At 35.4% G+C, this 20,581-nt stretch overlaps 1 protein-coding gene across 5 annotated transcripts in view; it reads left to right on the forward strand.

Moving 5' to 3' along the window:
* Positions 1–898: 898 nt before the first annotated feature.
* Positions 899–20,581, forward strand: part of LOC149531220 (uncharacterized) — a 100,251-nt gene continuing 80,568 nt past the window's right edge. For 4 of the 5 annotated variants that reach the window (XR_016358447.1, XM_089808667.1, XM_089808669.1 and 1 more), the window contains exons 1-3: positions 915–1,577; positions 2,170–2,327; positions 2,537–2,622. Coding sequence is in view for 4 of the 5 variants with exons in the window: in XM_089808667.1 (XP_089664793.1) it covers positions 1,055–1,577; positions 2,170–2,327; positions 2,537–2,622 (767 nt within the window). In the remaining variant the exon portion in view is untranslated. Of the gene's footprint in view, positions 1,578–2,169; positions 2,328–2,536; positions 2,623–20,581 lie in introns of all 5 variants that reach the window. The other variant, XM_089808668.1, reaches the window with a different exon arrangement.

Genomic DNA, 20,581 nt, shown 5'->3' on the forward strand with positions numbered 1-20,581 from the left:
TACTTACATATGCATCCTTCCACAATGTTTCCAAGCTTTCTGAATACTTAATATTTAGATTTCTAATGTTTTTCACAATGTTTCCTTGCACCGTGATTCACCTACATGAGCATCACCTAGATCCAATGAGTGCTAAGTGTTCCATTTATTCTCATGAGAGATGGATTCATGTGTGAATCGCTACTCATGAAATATGGGTCAATGAGTTTGAATCATAAATTACACACTTAAATCTTGATAGCAATATCACAATTTGACTTCTTGTGGAAATATCTCCTACTTATCATTCAATAATATTGCTTGCACAACTTGTTTAAATAATATATTTTTTTAAATCCCTCTTTAAGGCCACAATGCTCACAATCTCACATTTCCTTGTTCAAATCACAAAACCCTATATATTTGCTTTGTGAATGCCCAAAATTTGAAACCTTAGTTTTAATAAACTAACTCACATAAAGAAACAACAAAATAATTGTCACAATCTAATGTCCACTTACAATCTACAAATATGCAAAGTTAAGATGTGCACATACTAGATCCTTTCCTCTAGATTAAAAAAAATGTTGAACAACTCTTCTAATCTTTCTTTGTTAATTATTAGATATAAAAATAAGCAACTAAACCTATGAAATTAAACTTTAAATTAACATATTTAAAATCATGGGCAGACCATTTCAATTAAGGTGGGGATACTTACCAACAAGGGAAGCCTCTGGATGGTGGGCGAGAGCAATCATTTGAAGTACCAATCTAAATGCAAAGGCAATAAGAATATCAGAATATACCATCAATCACCCACGTAATTGGACCCACGTTTCACCATACGAAAAAAACAGCTTAACGAGAAAAGCAGGGGGTGGGGCCTACAAGGCCCCTCATTAAATCAAGGTTGCTCGTGGGGGCGTCCCCAAAATAAAATCGGTGTCGGCGAAAAGGCATATCCGCGGCACGTTCAGCTTTTATTCTCCATTAATCAAATGCGAACGGTCATAAAAGAAAGCTCTGCACAATTTGTAGTTGCAGGCCCTTTGAATTTCAATACTTCGTTAAGATGGGAATATGGCAGGAACTTCTCAGTTCTATTATATTTGCTGTCGTCTCTGCTTTTTTGGTTGCCAAGCTGATTGCGCTCGTTGTTTCCTATAAGTACCCGGGATCGAATCCCACAACAATCGCCTACGAGAATGAAAGCTTTTTTTCGGAATTTTCCTGGGATCGAGTCACCGTGCACGAGAATTTTGGAGGGGAGCAAGAGCTGAGCCCTGAGAAGGTAAAAGTCAGACAAATCCATATGGACGATGCTGTTTCAGGAAGTGTTTGCTTCTCGGAGCAAAGTAATGAGTTCGATCGGGATGAGAAATGTGGAGACAAATATTTCAAGCCGGAAGACGAGGTAGTATTTGAAGAAAAGCCGAAGGAAGTGGATTTTCTGAAGGAAAATGTTGAATTCTGCTTTCCGGATGATATATCGAAGAAGAACGTAGAGGATGTTTCATTGCATGCGGGACTCTTAGTGAAAGAGGAGCTGGAAGAAGAACAGGTTGCAAGGAACATTCGATCAGAAGAGAAGAAAGGTAGGGTATTGTAGTGCTTCAACTGGAGTTTTAGTATGGATAATTTTGCTGTTACGTTTTTATGGTTTTGTTTCTAAACCTTCAAAACGATTTAAAGAAAATTGGAACTTGTTCTTACCCCAGTTTCATTACATACGTTTAATTTTAACTATTTTTTCTATTTAGTGATCAGCTTGTTACAATTGAAGAAAAATCAGGGTATGTTTAACTCTTTAATTACTGATAAATTTCTTGTCAATCAATTGTTTATTTAAACCTCATTTTTTTAACTCAAATTGAAAGTGGAAGCGATTCAAAATCACATACTTAGGAATTTTAAATCAGGCACCAGATTAACTATACTGTTGCTTGAAGGCTTCTTGATTAACTGTGTAATTTCTTGATCATACTCCATGATCCACTATTAGGAATTTTGAGTTAACGTTTCGGATCATACTCCATGATCCATCATTAGGATAATAATAAGCAAGAGAAGAGAGAGAACCATATTGTCTTTGATTGTGGAAACTTAAATGTCTTTGATTAACTATATTGTCATGTACTTCTGCATAGTATCAATTTGAACTAGTTCTTTTGAAAACAAATGAAACAGAGTTCAGGATAACTGACACGAGTCTTTTAAGCGATGAGGATGAGTGGGAAAAAGTGGACAATTCAGAGTTGGATGAAATCTTTCGTGAAGCGACTGTGTACGTTTCATCTATGGCTGCCAACCTGTCTGAGAAAATTCCAAACGAAGTCCAGACTAGAGTAATTTTGAAGGCTATTCTTATTGTCAATTGGCTGTTTTTCTACGGATTTGAAATTCAGATTTGCTAATTAAAAAACTTAAAAATAATCTTTGTGAAGATTTTAGACATAGTGTAAAATCTTTTTTTATGAAAAGAAAAGACTCATCAGCAGTTCTCTATGTGTAAACAAATCTCCATGCATGAAAAGTTTGTCTTCGTGAAATGCAGTTGGATGGATTGCACAAAATTATCACAGAGGGGCCATGCAATATACCCCAACCTTCACCTCTGAAAATGGATGCGCAGGCTAAATGGTATTTGCCCTAACCCCTTTCTCCCGTTCTTTTTTTCCTTTTCTTTCTGTGCTTTTCAAGTATTGACAAGTCGTTTTTCTTAAATACTAGAAATTATTGTGTTCTTTATACTTGATCTGTGCTTTTTGAGTTGAGAATCAATTGGAAGGCATTGCTGTTTGATGATAGTTTCTAGTGTGAGTCAATGGGTGGAATTCTGGGGTTCACCGTTTTTTTCTTGTTAACTGTTAAATGACCTTATGGATTGATGTTGACATCATCCGTGTATATGCTTTGATTGCATTCTCAGTTTTCTAAATTTGAGATACGAATACACACCGTCTTTGTCCCACCTATGTTTTCTCCTGTTACCATTACTATAGAATCCCTTGATCAATGCTTGAGATTAGTTGATGGTCTGGATTAGAATTTGATATTTTTGACAACATATTGTTCAACGACCTTAATGGATTGGGTGTCTTAATGTGTTGACCTTCCTGGTAACAGTCTCTATAAAAATTCACACAGATAACATATTGGGAAACATTGTAACACATATATCATAGTCTTACTCCAAACAGGTCAAAATGAATTGGCATCGTTGACCTTGTCACATTTTCCCTGTGTCCTTGGGTATATCCGGGGAAAAGTTACACCATGCTTTTGCTTTAGACTTGCTCAAAACATATGGGAAGTGATGGTCACCATTCAATAGTTCCTCATGGTGATTTGACCAAATCCAGGAGGAGGATACATCCAAGGAAAACATTAGATTTTATCATTGGCATAGACCTACCACAGTCAAGTAGGAATAGGTGGGTGCCAATGGATTTGTGATCCTAAACCTAGATACTCTCACTCTCTCTCCATAGTTAAATTTCTAATCTTTGCACAAACAATGGACATTTGATTTCAATTGGACCTCTCAACAGCAAACATAGAATGATATTTTTACATCCCTTAGGTTGAAACATGATTAAATATTTTTATATCCTTTATTGAGGCAGAATGTGCAGCCTTGATTAGTCGGCTCTTGTCCCAAATCCATACAGGTTAAGAAAATATTCTTGTCATCTGTCCCATCAACTGCATCATTGGTCGACCAGCTGGTGTCTCCATTGCTTCCCTGTAAACGTGTTTAACCATGCAAGCAGAAAAGCCCTTCTCTAGATCCAATGTGGTGTCCAGGAAAGGATTTAGTTTTCAGCTCAGCATAACCCCCTTCTGGAGAGCATTCAGGACAATGGCTGAGTCACTTCTTATTTTCCGCGAATGAATGTTTATTTACTGGCCCTATTTCAAACCCAAGTTTGGCTTCTTTTTTTCTGTCCCAGCTGGTGGTGGTTTTTGAAGCTTTGACGCCATCTCCCAATTCCATTTACTGGAACAGCATCCAACACTAGAGGTACTGGGGGTTGCCTCTTGACACATTGTCAAAATTAACTTTATTCCACCCATACTTTGGCCAGGTTTCCAACTAGCTTTCTCCATTTTAGCTTGGGCCTCAACACTGCCAACCCCATTAACAGGGGAATTTTCTTATCCCTTTTTCATCTTTCCCAAGTTAAAATGCCTAAATTGATTTATTTTTCAGAATTAAATAAAGTTATATGATTTATTCCTTTTTTCCAACAATTCAAATAACTTAATCAATTTTTTCCTAAAGCCAAGGGAAATTTGTGAATAAGAATTTTTATTTGATTGCAGAAATTAAATAGCATTTTTGATGCATAATGAATTGTAATTTTTCCTTATATTCTTTTCTAATTTTCTTGATTCCTGATGCACGAGGGCTATTCACAAATAAGATTTATTCCTTAAATTCAATTGCATGCATATGTAAAATAAACAGCAACAATATTAATCTCACATTTCCTGGTCTCACAACACATAGATACCTGAATGACAAATTATTTTGGATTCAAACCATAGAGGAGAACAAACTCATCTCACACACAGTTGAGCGTGATAGTGGCTGCCAAACTTGTACTCTAGGATGAAACACCAAATCCCAATTCTCTCTTGAATATGGATGGTCATATGCTAAACAATGTAGATTTATTGTGTGACTAAATGAGACAACCTTAAATGTTCCTTCTTATTTGTGGACTTTCACTCAGTTTTATGATGTGATATGCTAGTTATCACAAAGAGACTTATGGACTTCGACTACTTCAACTTCTTGTATCACTTCCAAACACACATCTAATCTAACTCTACGAATGTAAGACAATGTTTGTGGGGGGAGCCTCTAACCAACCCTTGCTTCACCGTGTCAAATACTCCACTGAGTCAACTAGGCATAGGAAGGTGCTATCTTCTAAGGATGTGAGAATGTTTTTCATATTGTCAATGCTCATTCAAATACCCTATGAAGGTGCAATTTAGATGGACACTTCCATTAGAATTTAAACACTAGTGACTCAAGCCCAAACTAACCTTGCTTTGTTATTACAATCGACAAGTACCAAAAGTCTACTTCTATTCAACATGAAATATAGTCCTAAATGAAGAAATATAGAAACTATGCAATTCTCCAAAGCAACACAAGTAATCCACCATGAAGACCAATAATGAATCAACAATTATTTTGTTAGCATAATTTCAGCAATTCTCCTCTTGTACTTTATCTCTTAATTTCCTCTCTAATCTTAATGTGTTACAAATGATGAGGCCTTGGCCTCTTATAGTTGTTCAATTACGATGAATGTGTAATAACCACTATCTATAAGAAATATTTAATATATTATATTAAATGAATATATCAACTAAATATTAATAATTAATTAACTGAAATTTTTATTATTTATATAATTATCATTCTTATTATTTAATTGAATTATAATTATCATTCTTATAATTTAATTGAATTATACTCATCATCATTATTATTTAATTGAATTATAATTATCATTACTAATTATTGAATTGAATTATAATTACCATTCTTATTATTTAAAAGACTAATTACCATATACCTATGAGCCATTCTTATTATTTAAAAGACTAATTACCATATATGTACGAGACTTGAAGCACGTAGACCATGGTCCACGTAGGATGTCGATGGTCTATTCAACAAGTCCAATAGTTAACATGAGCATTAACAAACACCATATACTAACGATGGGCTCAACACTAGTTCATTAACTCTGTCGATTTAGTAGTCTATTACAAAATGTCACTCCAAGAAGATGCGATCCCAACAAACATGTCTCGTGAATGGATATTAAAGCAATATATGGTGAGGGGAGAGAGGATCCATGTCACAGACAAATAATTTAGAGGAGAAAAATAAAAGGAGTAACATTGGAAAGAGAGAACAACAAATACTATTTTGCAATACTATAAAACTATAGACAAATATATCCTTGCACTTTATTATCAGTCAGGTTGAAATTAATATCAAGTACATAGAGGTTCACCTGAAACTCCCATTATATATATATATATATATATATATATATATATATATATCACAGGTACGTAGAGGTTGACGTGAAACTTCCATTAAACATAGTTAATAAATGTACTATCAGATAAGCATGATAAATTATTAATAATTCTAGTATCCAAGAAGGGAGATCAAAGATGTATTCAGGGAGAGGTTAGGGTAAATTCCAGCCAATAGGTTATTCCCAAAATAGGGTGGGGATCAACGAACTCGAGTGCCTTGAGGGCATCGTCCCAAGAAAGGATTAAGGGCATGATTTGTAAAATTTGAGGGAAACCTATTGAGAATTCGTGTACAAGCAATATGATTGCATCCAAGCTTCCTTCTTGAACTTAAATAATAATAGGATTAGTATGAAACCCTTGTTTAAATATCTACATTTAGTTTCTTTGACTTACATGGATTAAATTAATATGCCTTAAACATTTCAATTTAATGTATATTAAATATAGGTTAGTTTATGTAAACTGGTCTAAATTATCAGGGGACATTACAATTGGTATTAGAGCAGCCATCCTGCCATCCTGTTAAAGCAACAAAACCCAAGGTTAAAAAGAGCCTTGGAAAGGGAAAAAAGAAAACATACAAAAAACAACATAATGAGTGAATCAACACGTAATGAATTGAGAACACTCATGGAAATAACAACCAAAACATTAATGGAACAAAATGAAAGAGCCTTGGACCTCATGAAGGCCTTGTAAAACATGAAAAATTCAATAGATAACCTTAGGAATCCTAGTGGGAAGGTCATGAGTACAAATCATTCGAAAAACAACAACCGAACAAATACACCCCAAGTTAAAAAACCCTCTTTCCTACCAAGACAAAACATCCAAAGAGAGGAAGAGGGAAATAACCATCTTCCTATCAACACAAAAGAATTAGCAGAGGCTTACTCAAAATTAAACCTTGAGATAAGGAGAAGTGTATCTTTTAGGGGTCGATCTCAAGCATAGAGATCATAAAATCCTAGGAGAGAAAGGGAACAACCTAATAAGATCACAAAACACAAGATGAAAAAGGTCACTGTTCCAATTTTTGATGGATCGAGCAAAATCACAGTTTATAGATGGTTGCAAAAATTAAACATGTTCGTAAACCTCTATCCCATGGTAGAGGAAGATGGTATTCAATTTTCCATCCTACACTTGGAAGACGCACCCCACAATTGGTGGTATTATGGTGTTTGTACCTAAGGGTACAAAAACATACAATATTATGAAGAATTCTCATAGAAACTAATTAAATAGGTTGACCGTAAACATCCCCAAAATAATTTCAAAGAATTAACTTGGCTGAAGCAAACAGGGACAATAGATGAATATATACGTAGATTCCAAAGAATATCTACAAGAGTCATAGGGTTAGATGAAAAAAAGTAACCTATCTAGTCATAGATGGATCAAAAGAATCGATAAAGGGATTGGTGGCCTCTTTCAAATCAGAAGATGAAAATACCATCAAGGAGGCTAAGTATGATGATGGTGATGAGGAACAAGTAAATCTAGCCACTATCTTTTCTCGAATTTCTAAATACTATCCCTTTTGTATGAAAGGTACCCTTGATGGGCAAAAAGTCATTATCTTGGTGGACAATGGTTCTCATAACTTAATAAGTGAGTCATTGGTGGCAAAAAGGAAATAAAAAACTAAAGAATTCAAGGGGTTTTTAGCAACGACATGATCAGGAGCTTTGGAAAAAGCGCACAAAAGGTTCCACAATTGGAAATGTTAGTGGGAACACACCCTATTAAAGCAAATTTTAATGTGGTACGATTAGATTTTGACATAATATTGGGTCCTCTTTGGTTATACTCTCTGGGATGCTTTTTATTTGATCTACCAAATTGAACAATTCATTTTCAACATAAAGGGAGGAAGGAAATTTAAAAGGGATACCCAATGGGGCTCCGAAGGTAGTCTCTTGCAAAAAGATGGAAAGAATTTTCAGAAAGACGAAGGTGAGTGGGCAGCACAATGCATGATCCTTGACAAATATACTCCTCAAGGGGAGACCATTTACATTGATATAGAGCCTATCCTAAGAAACCAAAAATAGTTTTTTGATAACAATCCTCCAGAACTACCTCCTAAACAAAGGGTTTGAACACATCATAGAATTAGAAAAAAGAGAGCAACTATTGATTACCACCCCATACCAACATCTACAAAAATTTAAAGAGATGGAAAAAACTATAAATGAAAAATTAGAGATGGGCCACATTCAACCAAGTTCTTGTCCGTTTGCATCATCAATTGTATTGGTAAAAAAAGGACAAAACAATGACAATGTGTATTGATTATAGAGAGTTGAATAAGAAAATGATGAAGAATCAATATCCTATCCTGAGCGGACGAACTTATTGATGAACTTTATTGGAGCTAAGTATTTCTAAAAAAATGACTTAAGGTCTAGGTATCACCAAATAAGGATGAGAGAGGAGGAAATTCCAAAAACAACATTTAGATGCCATTACAAACACTTCGAGTTTCAGGTCTTACCCTTTGGGTTAACCAAAGCACCCACTACATTCTAGCGTTGTATGAATCATACTTTTAGGAAGCAACTTAGAATTTTTTTATTGATATTCTTTGATGATATTCTCATATATAGTAAAACTTGGGAGGATTTTCTTAAGCACATTGATAAGGTCTAGGTATCACCAAATAAGGATGAGAGAGGAGGACATTCCAAAAACAACATTTAGATGCCATTACAAACACTTCGAGTTTCAAGTCTTACCCTTTGGGTTAACCAATGCACCCACTACATTCTACTCTTGTATGAATCATACTTTTAGGAAGCAACTTAGAATTTTTTTATTGATATTCTTTGATGATATCCTCATATATAGTAAAACTTGGGAGGATTTTCTTAAGCACATTGATAAGGTCTAGGTATCACCAAATAAGGATGAGAGAGGAGAACATTCCAAAAACAACATTTAGATGCCATTACAAACACTTCGAGTTTCAGGTCTTACCCTTTGGGTTAACCAATGCACCCACTACATTCTAGTCCTGTATGAATCATATTTTTAGGAAGCAACTTAGAATTTTTTTATTGATGTTCTTTGATGATATCCTCATATACAATAAAACTTGGGAGGATTTTCTTAAGCACATTGATGAGGTATTGGAAATTCTCGAGAAAAAGTAACTTTATGCCAAAGTTTCAAAGGAAATCCTATACTTAGGCCACAAGGTCAACGATGACGGAGTAAGTGTTGATAGGGGAAAAATCAAGGCTATTAAGGAATGGTCTTAACCTAGAACATTAACCCAATTAAGAGACTTTATGGGACTCTATAGTTACTATAGAAGGTTTATGAAAGGAGTTTAACTAAGGGAGTTTCTGGATGGAACAAACAAGCTAACAAGCTTTTGAAAATTTCATAAAGACCATGAGGTCATGTCCTATACTAGCCATTCCCGATTTCTCTCTACCATTCAAGCTATAGTGCAATGCATCTAGAGAAGGAACCAGTGCAATTCTCATACAAAATAAACACCCGATTGCTTTTGAAAGCAGGAAGCTCCATCCCATCTGAAGAGCTTATTCTATCTATGATAAGGAGATGCTAGCAATCATGCATGCCTTGGAAAAATTTAGGCAATACTTGGTTTGTGGGAAATCCATGGTTAAAACAGATCACAACATTCTACAGTTCTTTCGAAAGAAAAAGGATCTTACTAACCGTCAACAAAAATGGGTAAGGCTATTACAAGCTTTCAACTTCGACATAGAATATGTGAAATGAAGACACAATACCTAGAAGGTCCTACTTGTGTGCCATAACAATCATCTCAACAGATTGGAAACATTCCATTATTGAAGAGTACACCAAAGATTCTCATGCTGATGATATCATGAAGGAAACATACAATCGGAAGATTGTAAAGTAGTAGAAGGAACTATCATATATAAGGATAGGATATATCTTACTCCAAGCTTGAAAATGAAAGCAACAACCATTAAAGAATTTTGTGACAGCCCCCTATTTGGACATCAAGGGTACTATAAAACATACAAACAAGTAAGAAGGATATACTTAAACATGTTAAAAATTGTATGACATGCCAAAGAAATAAAGTAAAATAGACACATCAGGGTGGCGTGCTACAACCACTGCCCATACAAGATCAAAAATGGGAAAGTGTCTCTGTGGATTTTATAGTGGGCCTTCCCAAAGTACAAGGGAAAGATTGTAGATATGTAGTAGTGGATCGCTTGACCAAATTGACGGATTGAAAAAAATTGATAAGAGATATTTTCCATAGCAAGTTAAATTGTGATATTGCTATCAGGATTTAACTGTGTGGTTTTTGAGTCAAACTCATTGACCCATGTTTCATGAGTAGTGATTCACACAAATCCATTTCTCATGAGAATTAACGGAACACTTAGCACTCATTGGATGTAGATGATGCTCACAGATGTGAAGCACCGGGACTTCTCGAGAGGTCACCCATCCCAATACTACTCCAGCTTGAGCACGCTTAACTACATAGTTTTCCCCATGGTTAACCCCACTCTGCTTGCAATCCCGTTTGTAAAACCTTCACCAAGTGTTGGGCCTTATGAACCATCCATTAGAAAGTCCCTTAAGCTCATCAATCGATAAGTAGGAGATATATTCCACAAGAAGTCAAATTGTGATATTGCTATCATGATTTAAGTGTAGTTTTTGAGTCAAACTTATTAACCCATGTTTCGTGAGTAGTGATTCGTATGAATCCATCTCTCATGAGAATAAATGGAACACTTAGCACTTATTGGATCTAGGTGATGCTCACAGAGGTGAAGTTAACCATGGAGGAAACTCCGTTGTTGAGCGAGCTTAAGATGGAGTAGTACTGGGACGGGTGACCTCCTGGGAAGTCCTGGTGCTTCACCTTTGTGAGCATCACCTAGATCCAATGAGTGCTAAGTGTTCCATTTATTCTCATGAGAGATGGATTTGTGTGAATCACTACTCATGAGACATGGGTCAATGATTTTGACTCAAAAACTACATAGTTAAATCTTGATAGCAATATCACAATCAAACAAAAATTGTCGATAAATGGATAGAAGGCTACTTGAGGAACTATGTTACAGGACAATAGAATTTATGGTTGAAATGGCTACATCTTGGTGAAATTTCTTACAATACTACACATCATCTATCTATTGGGATGAGCCCATTCAAGACATTATACAGTTATGAAGCTACTTCTTTTGGGAGTCTACTCCTTCCAGAAAGTAGGGTACTTGGAGCTAGGGATTTTGTACAAAATATGGACATTATGAGCAATGCTCAAAGATAATCTCCATCATGCATAGGACCAAAAAAAGACTTATGCTAACTGAAATTGGATTGATTGAGCATTTGAAGTTGGGAATTGGGTTTTCTTGAGATTACAATCCTATAAATAGGGGTCTACTAAAACTAGCAGAGCAGAAAAACTAAAGCCACAATTTAAGCGACCCTACAAAGTTTTAAGGAAAATTGGTGAGGTAGCCTATGAATTAGAACTACTAGAGAATAGTAGGATTCATAATGTCTTCCATGTTTCGCGGCTAAAGAAGGTCCGTGGACAACAAAGCTCTCCATGTGAAGATTCACCCCCACTTGATGCTGAAGGAAAATTCATTCTGGAAGTAGAAAGGGTTCTCAACAAGAGGGGGGAAGAAGCTGAGAAACAAGATCACTCCAGAATATTTGATCAAATGGAAAGGCTTCCCTGAAGAAGACGCAACTTGGGAAGGATCTGAAATTTTTGAACACTAAAACCTTAAATTGCTCGAGGACAAGCAAATTTAGGAGGGGTGGACTGTAATAACCTATATCTATAATATATAATTAAATATATCAACTAATTGAAGTTATTATAATTTCCATAGTTATCTTTCTTATTATTTAATTGAGATATAATTATCATTCTTATTATTTAATTGAATTATAGTCTTCCTTCAAATTATTTAATTGAATTATAGTCTTCATTTATATTATTTAATTGAATTATAATTGTGATATTTCTATCAGGATTCAACAGTGTAGTTTTTTGAGTCAAACTCATTGACCCCATATTTCATGAGTTGTGGTTCACAGAACCCATCTCTCATGAAAATGAATGGAACACTTAACACACATTGGATCTAGGTGATGCTTACAGAGGTGAAGCACCAGGACTTCTCGGGAGGTCACCCATCCCATTACTACTACAGCTTGAGCGCGCTTAACTACAGAGTTTCCTCCATGGTTAAACAGTTTGTTTGGAATGTTTTAAAGAAGTGTTGTGTTTTCAAAAAGCAATGTAACAGGTCATATTAAATATAAAGAAACATCTATCAAGATTGATTCTTACTGTCAAAATCCATACATTTGCTCTAACATTAAAAAACTAGTACCCAGCCCTTTCAAACTTCCAGAATATGTATATCAGATTTATTTCAGATTAATACTTAAATACATAAATCAGAAGAGAACATTTTACAGACCTGGTATGACTGAGTGCATACAAATTACAGCAATAAGAACAACTTCATCTCACACATTCATTCTTCAGAATTTGTGCATGGAGTGGATCATAGCTTCCCATACAACCCACATTTAACCCCCCTCCTCATAAAGTCCCGTGCGTTTGTTTCCTTACATACTCTTAGCTAAGGTCATCTCCATCGAGCTTGGCTAGGAATCACATCAAAACACAAGTCTGACACTTGAAAATAGAAGGAGCCCAGCTTAGCCACCAAAGATTCATAAATACCAGAAGAAAAGAACTTCAATTCCAATTATAAGGTAAACAAATTTTGATGGGATGCCTTGATCTGATTTTTTTCCTTCTAATGCTTTATCTTTCACAGTAATTTTGTCGAACAGTTTGCTTGCAATGTTTTAAAGAAGTGTTGTGTTTTCCAAAAGCAATGTAAGAGTTCATATTAAATATAAAGAAACATCTCAAGATTGATTCTTACTGTCAAAACCCATACATTTTGCTCTAACATTAAAAAACTAGTACCCAGCCCTTTCAAACTTCCAGAATATATATATCAGATTTATTTCAGAATAATACTTCAATACATAAATCAGCAGAGAACGTTTTGCAGACCTGGTATGACTGAGTGCATACAAATTACTGTTGAAATATTGTCATTGATGTCAAAGAGTGTCAATACTATTAGTATAAACACCATCAATGTCAAAGGAATAGATATTAAGAAACAGTCAAGAATTGGGAAGAGTCTTTCAAAGGATTATAACTAATAAAGATTAAACTTTAGTGACTAGAGAATTGCTAATTGATTCATGAAGGAACAACAACCACTATACAAAGAAGAATAACTTATTAGAGACCAAGAGCAAAGAGTGCACTACAATCCACGAAATAAACTAAGAAAAAAGTTATAAATAAATGACAGCAGCAGCATGATGGAGTCATAGTGATAAACTACGTGATGCAGTCAGTAGCTTTCAAATTGTATGTGGAAGCATTGAACTTGAATGGTAAAAGTCGTCTCCAGCACCAATGGCATAAACTATTTATCAAATGGAAATGCTTGAGTTTTTACATGTAAATGAAATAAGAAGACAAAGCACCAATAGTCAGACAATAAGCAGCACTATAATCAGATCTAAGGAGACTTACATAAACACAATTAACATGATACTTTGGAGAAGAAGATTACAAGTTGATATATAAGGCACGGAGGAGCAATATAAATAGTATAGAGTGGTAAGAGGCAAAAATGATGGTCCCAGCCAGTTTGAGTCAGAATATAGAACAAACCAAGCAAGTAACGAGACCTGCCTGGAGATGCTGTCAGAAACTTCCATGCATAAGTTCTAATTTGAATACTATGAAAAGGTCAAACATGGAGCAGCGAATATAGCATTGAATATGGCAAGACAATAATCAGCGATTGTGATTTAGAGAGCTTATACAGTAAAGACAATGGATAGAGTATGCTAGTTGATAGCAAGTATCGATGACTGTTAACAGAAGACACTGTGAAAGTATTTAGAAATTGAGTCAGTGTATGAAAGACAAACAATCATCCAGATATGAGGGCTACATCAAGGGAGTGTATGATCAGATGCGATTAAATTAGATCCTTAGATGCATACTCAGGACAACGTACACAGCAAGTTAAATATACCAAGCACAACGGTGGAGTCCATCGATTGAAACCAACAGTGTGTGTACCCCTATATCGAATGGTGTTAAAATTGATGTCAAGAGCATTCAGGATATACAGCGACATGTCTTAGAAAGACAGTGACCTGATACATAAATATCATCATACACATATGCAGTATGCCTCAAGAGAAGTAAAGATTGAGCGGCATTGGAACAAAGATATTCAGCGATAAAATTTTAATAAGGAGAATAGACAACAATTTGAGCGAATGAATGTACATTGGAGATACACCTCGTGAGTAAACAATATAATTAAGAAGGATTCGAACAAAGGGAAGACAAATCCTTCTATAAAAATTTGATGGTAACAAAGAAAATAATAATAAAGAAGATATTATGGTTGCAGCTTCAAAATGGTCCTTCATCAAATCGAATGACACAGAAAACTTAATGCAATGAAAAACATAAATAACCTATGGAGTTGGACAACATTTTATAAAGTCAAATTATAAATGGCATCAGGAGCAGGTTGGTGTGAAGTAAACAAATAAATTCTTTGCCCAGTCAAATAGAAGAGAAAGCTAGCATACAAATCAAAGATCCCAATACGTATGAAGTTCGAACGGTGGTAATTAAAAATATTATAGACACTATGTAAAAAGATGGCAGTGACAGAGGAGTCAGACGTGTATATCCAGTGGGTAAAACATTCATTTCAATTGCCATGATTCAAATGATTATTTTATTCAACTTACATTGAGGAGATCAATTAAATATATAGTGATATTATGGAAAAGCAATGAACTATACGCAAAGAAGGCAACAAACAGAAATTGGTGACGGCTATATATATTTGTTATATATGCAAAAGTCTACAGTGAGGAATTCAAATTCACCCTGTCAGCATATAGATGGAAGCCACATCAGTCACCATTTATAAAATAGGAAGGTGTAATTAATGAAATGATAATAAAATAAGGAACAAATATAAATTAGAGGAAGGAAATGATGTGTTCAAGTAAAAAGAGGTAAAAGTAGTGTTACAAATATTATTTAATTTAATTAAGAAATGATATGACTCTTGATTGTGAAAAGTCATATTTCCTAATATATTGAAGTATAAAAAATGAGTCATTTAAAAAAAGAGAGAATGTGAGAAGTGAAACAGTAAAGTGTGTGGAGGAGAAGAAGAATCAGATAAGTGTATAGTGAAGACTATGAAATAAAAAAGAGTAAGAAGTCAGCGGGTGAGAGAAGAAAATAGAAATATAAGAATGAACAGATGTGAGCAGTGAAGTGTAAGGAAGAATAGAAGTTTAGAAGAAGTATTATGGAGAATTAAATAATAAGAAGAAAAGAAGTCAGTGATTGAAGAATGAAAAGGAACAATTGAAGAATATATTCAGATTTATTAAAATCTGCTACATACATGTTAAGTGAATGTTAGTATAAAAAAGAGTACGTAAAGATATATGAGAAGTCAAGAAAGAGTGTGGAGCTGAAGTATGAGTACAAGAAGAATATATATATATATATATATAAAATCAGATATGTACTTAGCAGTACTGTAGAAGGAATTACGAGGAATTGAAATTAAATTGAATATATGAGAAAGAAGGAAATAGACAGGGAATGAGAAAAGTGTGCTTTGAAGACAATAAGCTTTCAGACAAACAACGGAAAAGTTTTCATTTCTTGTGGAGCAAAATATTCTTCATCAATTGAGAGTGCAACCGTATTAAGGTGGAAAATAAGTTTGCGTGCAGTCCGTTGGTGCTCATGAAGACAATAGTGGGGGTTGGTGCTTCCAGTAGGTTGGAGCCTACAAACCAATTTGTAAAAGAACAATTTATAGAAAACAATTATTTGCCATGGTTTTCTCCCGCATTGGGTTTCCACATAAATCTTGTGTCACTGTGTTCATGTGCATAATTGTTTATTTTAGTATTTGAAGTCATTGTTTGGATAAAAGTTTTAAATTAGCAAAGTTGTTATTATACTGATTCACCCCCCCCTCTTAGTATAATCGTGTGCTCTTCAATTAAAGTAATAAGAACAACTTTCAGCTCACACATTCATTCTTCAGAATTCGCGCATGGAGTTCACAGGTTGGACTGCAGGGCTCACCGTCCACTCCTGGGTTGCTGCCCAGGCTGAAATTAATTCCTCTGGATGACTCACATCTCAGTGCAGCAGTTTATGTGTTTTCCAGCAGGTACGACCTCTGTGATGTTCCTCAAGCTAACATGGCTCTCCTTCAGCTAATATGGCACCGAAGAATCACCCAGCAGCAAGTATATGACTGGTATTTCTTACTTTCAGTCTGATATGCTCAGAAAATTCAGTGTACAGTGCCTGTGGGAGGTGGCCTTCATGTATTTCAATAGAAAATAGCAATGTAGTTCGAACTCGAGCAGCTGAGCCTCCAAATGTAATGAATACAATGTAATCTCAGACTGTTACCGTGCAAATCTAAACCAAATCTTCTTGGCTGTATTGTTGCAACAATGAGGAAGATGCTATTCTAGAGGGTAGATGTCCTCCGGAATCCAACACAATCTCCACAATCACCAAACATCAAATCTCCAAGCATGCTCAAAAATATCCTCTGCAACCTTTTCTATTCTCTTCTTCTCAAAGCCGATCCCCAGCACACACAATGTGGGATAAACATTTTATATTATTTTATTATTTTGAGGCCCTTGACCCCTCCCTCGTGTATGTCTAAGCGTAGAGGGATCACTTTTAATACAAAACACAACTTAATAAGATGATTTTTTAATAAATATACTTTATAGTCCTCTTTTAGATAAGATAAAAAATAACATTGCTGGCTCACACATGCAAGATAAAAGATCATCAATAATTGATATAAAATTCAGTCCTTGGAATTGCACTTTATATCAATTATTGATGATATAAAGTTCACATTCCTTGGAATTGCACTTTATATAGCTATGTGACTGGCTCACACATGCAAGATAAAAGATCATCAATAATTGATATAAAGTTCATAGTCCTTGGAATTGCACTTTATATCAATTATTGATGATATAAAGTTCACATTCCTTGGAATTGCACTTTATATAGCTATGTGACTAGAAACTAGCCACCAATTAAGAAAGGAAGTCATATCATGACTTATCAATTGTCCTACATGTGTGCATTTTTGGTGTGGACATGCAAAACCCCACATGGCATTGTCATGAATCTAGGGGACATGACATGCCTAGGCGACATGCTGTAAACAAAATTATAACAGTAGCCTTTCATGCACACATTTGTGGTATGCAAACCACAAAGCCCCACATAACATGACAATACAACTCATGGAAAAGACATGTGTAGGTCATATGTCGCATAGCAATGTGCCTTTGGGAGATGTGCCTAGGCCCCATGCTGCATAGCAACGTGCCTTGCAAAAAAAGCACATGTAGGCCACATGCTGAAACCAAAGCTATACATGGCAAGTATTGTCGGGTTATTGGGTAGTTAGACGGTTGGCACATTTGAGGGAGTTACACGATCGCGACGGTTTGCCTCGCGACCCCTCAGATACTATATGTATGCACCATTTCCTTCAATTGGGACGTTGTTGGTATGAAGTACATTTGTATACTGTGGTCAATGAATGAATATAATATTACTATCTCTCTTTCCATTCCATGTTGAGTACTTTACTTTCTGTATGCAATTAGTCTCTGTTACCCCACGGGGGTAAACATTTGGCGTCGTTGTCATTTCCAAATTTGGGAAAGTGACGTGACCAATGGCATACCACAAATAGAGTAAATGGGAATGCCTCTGGAGGAGAATGTGAGAATTAACGAAAATGGAATACTCGAGCTATTCCAAGGGGAGCACGAGCTAACGAAGAATTTTCACATTTTGTTCCGCACGAGTATTGAAACTTTAGTACAGAGAGAAGTCGTACGTGAAGAGGTTCCAGAGGACACTATCTGGGATTCACTGAACATGAGCCCCACTGCCAACTGATTGTTGCATTAGTTTCCAAGATTGTTCGCACAAGGCTTTCTAGCATAGAGACGACAACGCGAGGAGATTGAGCAGGAGTAGCAAAGGCAATAGACCTTTTGGAACTTCTGGGAACACAACCATTGGGAATCAGAAGAGCATGATGAAAACAAGCAAAGGTCTTGTTGATGTGTGTTTTATGACCCACCAAACAGTAGAACAAAATACTGAAATATCTTATCCCCTCTTGAACAAAGTCTCGTGTATGCTAAGATTGCAAGAAGATCATACAATGACACCAAGGTTCCTCCAATGTTAGGTCTTGAGGATGATCACAACTGGCCTTATATGTGTTTGCTTAGATTCATTTTAAGGCATATTGGATGCGGGAGCTATCTAAAGGTTTTGCAATCAAGTACTTTTTGGGTTTTCACAAAATATGCGGAAAAGAAATAGGATAGGGTTCAGGAATTCTATTCTAATCCTAAGGGTAGTGATGACAATAAATGGTTACTCTGGTGGACAAATTCCTCAATTTACCAAGATCCGCTTCGCCAAGTTATACTACAGCTACACGTGAACTAGTGCAATCTTCAAGGGTTCCGCCATAGATTTTCATACCACCACATACACCATCATAAAGAACAATGTTTATGAATGATTGAAGTTAAACATATGCATGAAATGGGTTCAGGCTAACTTTGCACAACGATTTAGAATCACTAAAATGTCAAAAGTATGAACCAAAGGAATTCATCAATACACCATCATATTCTCCATTGCAATCACAACACTTTAACTAGGCTAAACTTAATCTAATTGAGGGAATTTGAGAGAACAAGAAATCACTAAGACACATCAAGTATTCACCAAGCTTCAATGAAAACTCTATTATCTTAGTAGGTCATAGCAACAATCTCAGAAAATCCTCCCTTTACAAATGAGGAGTGAGGCCTTTATATAGGTCCTTGATTACAACAAATGACCCTGATGATCACAGTAATTGATGGCCCAGATCATGCCACATCAACCCTAATAAGGGTTAGGGCAAAGAATAGGAATCTATATTATAATAATAAGAAATCCACTACCACAATGGGTAATAGATTCCCACTATGCATGCTTGCACAGAAAGAGAGTGGAGTGCAATAAATATCCACTATGCATGTCCATTACTCGATAAATGCCCAGTCTTCTTTGAATAAATTATTCTTGATTCCATTCTCTGAATGAATAGAAGTTTGACTTGGAGACCTTTATTCTTCATCAAAGATAATTAGATGCCATGACATGATGATGGAGGCCATGTAAGCTCGAGTCTTTTCCAATTGCGTCATTTTATAAATAAGATTCAACTTTGATTGACTTTTTTGAAAATCTCTCCTTGAACATTCTCTTCTTCCATGTACTTGCTTGGAAATTTATCTCGTTAAAATGGATTGGAATCCCTTGCTGGTGATTAAGTTACTTTAGAATTTCTTCATATTGAATTTCCATCGTCGTGTTCTTGTACTTTTGGATTTGAACTTTGATTATTGAACTTTGAATGTCTGGGACCGGATCACTCAGTATTTGGATGTCTTTGATGCTAGAATTAGAATTTGGGACTTGAGCATCTTTCTTGAAATTTTAGACTAGAGCTTTCTCCTCCCGCAAAATAGAAATAAGCAATATAAGAATCAAGCAAAAAAATTTAAAATGAAACATATAGACCAATTACATATTCTCTCTCTCTCTCTCTCTCTCTCTCTCTCTCTCTCTCTCTCTCTCTCTCTGTAGAAAGATATTTAGCCAAATTTTATCTACTTGCAATTTACTCCATGAATGAGAAATTTTCCAAAACTTAGCCATTTTCTTTTTCCATGAAGGAGATACTTCCAACGCTTAGCCATTTTTCTTCCATGAAGGAGGAATTTCTGACACAGCCATTTTTTCTTCCATGAAAGTGGAATTTCCAACACTTAGCCCTTTTTTTTTTTCATGAAGGAGATATTTCTAACACAACAACATTTTTTCTTCCGTGAAGGAGGAATTTTTTACGCTTAGCCATTAGCCATTTTTTTCCATGAAGGAGATATTTCCAACACTTAGCCATTTTTTCTTCCATGAAGAAGAAATTTTCTAATACTGCCATTTTTTCTTCCATGAAGGAGGAATTTTCCAACACTTACTCATTTTTTCTTCCACGAAGGAGAAATTTCCAACACTTGGCAATTTAATCCAAGATTTCCTGTTTTCTTGCTGGAGGAAATTTTGAGTGGTCATGGATTTTGTCCATGATGGAAGAATTCCGTAGCAACCATTTTTCTCTAAGACGAGATTTTTTGAGTGATCATGGATTTTGTCCATGATGGAAGAACTCGGTGACAACCATTTTTCTCCAAGGCAGGATTTTTTGAGTGGTCATGTATTTTGTCCATAATG

The sequence above is a fragment of the Cupressus sempervirens genome, chromosome 11 (assembly GCF_028749045.1).
Source record: "Cupressus sempervirens isolate cs-2001-9-10 chromosome 11, ASM2874904v1, whole genome shotgun sequence".
In the NCBI taxonomy this organism is placed as follows: Eukaryota; Viridiplantae; Streptophyta; class Pinopsida; order Cupressales; family Cupressaceae; genus Cupressus; species Cupressus sempervirens.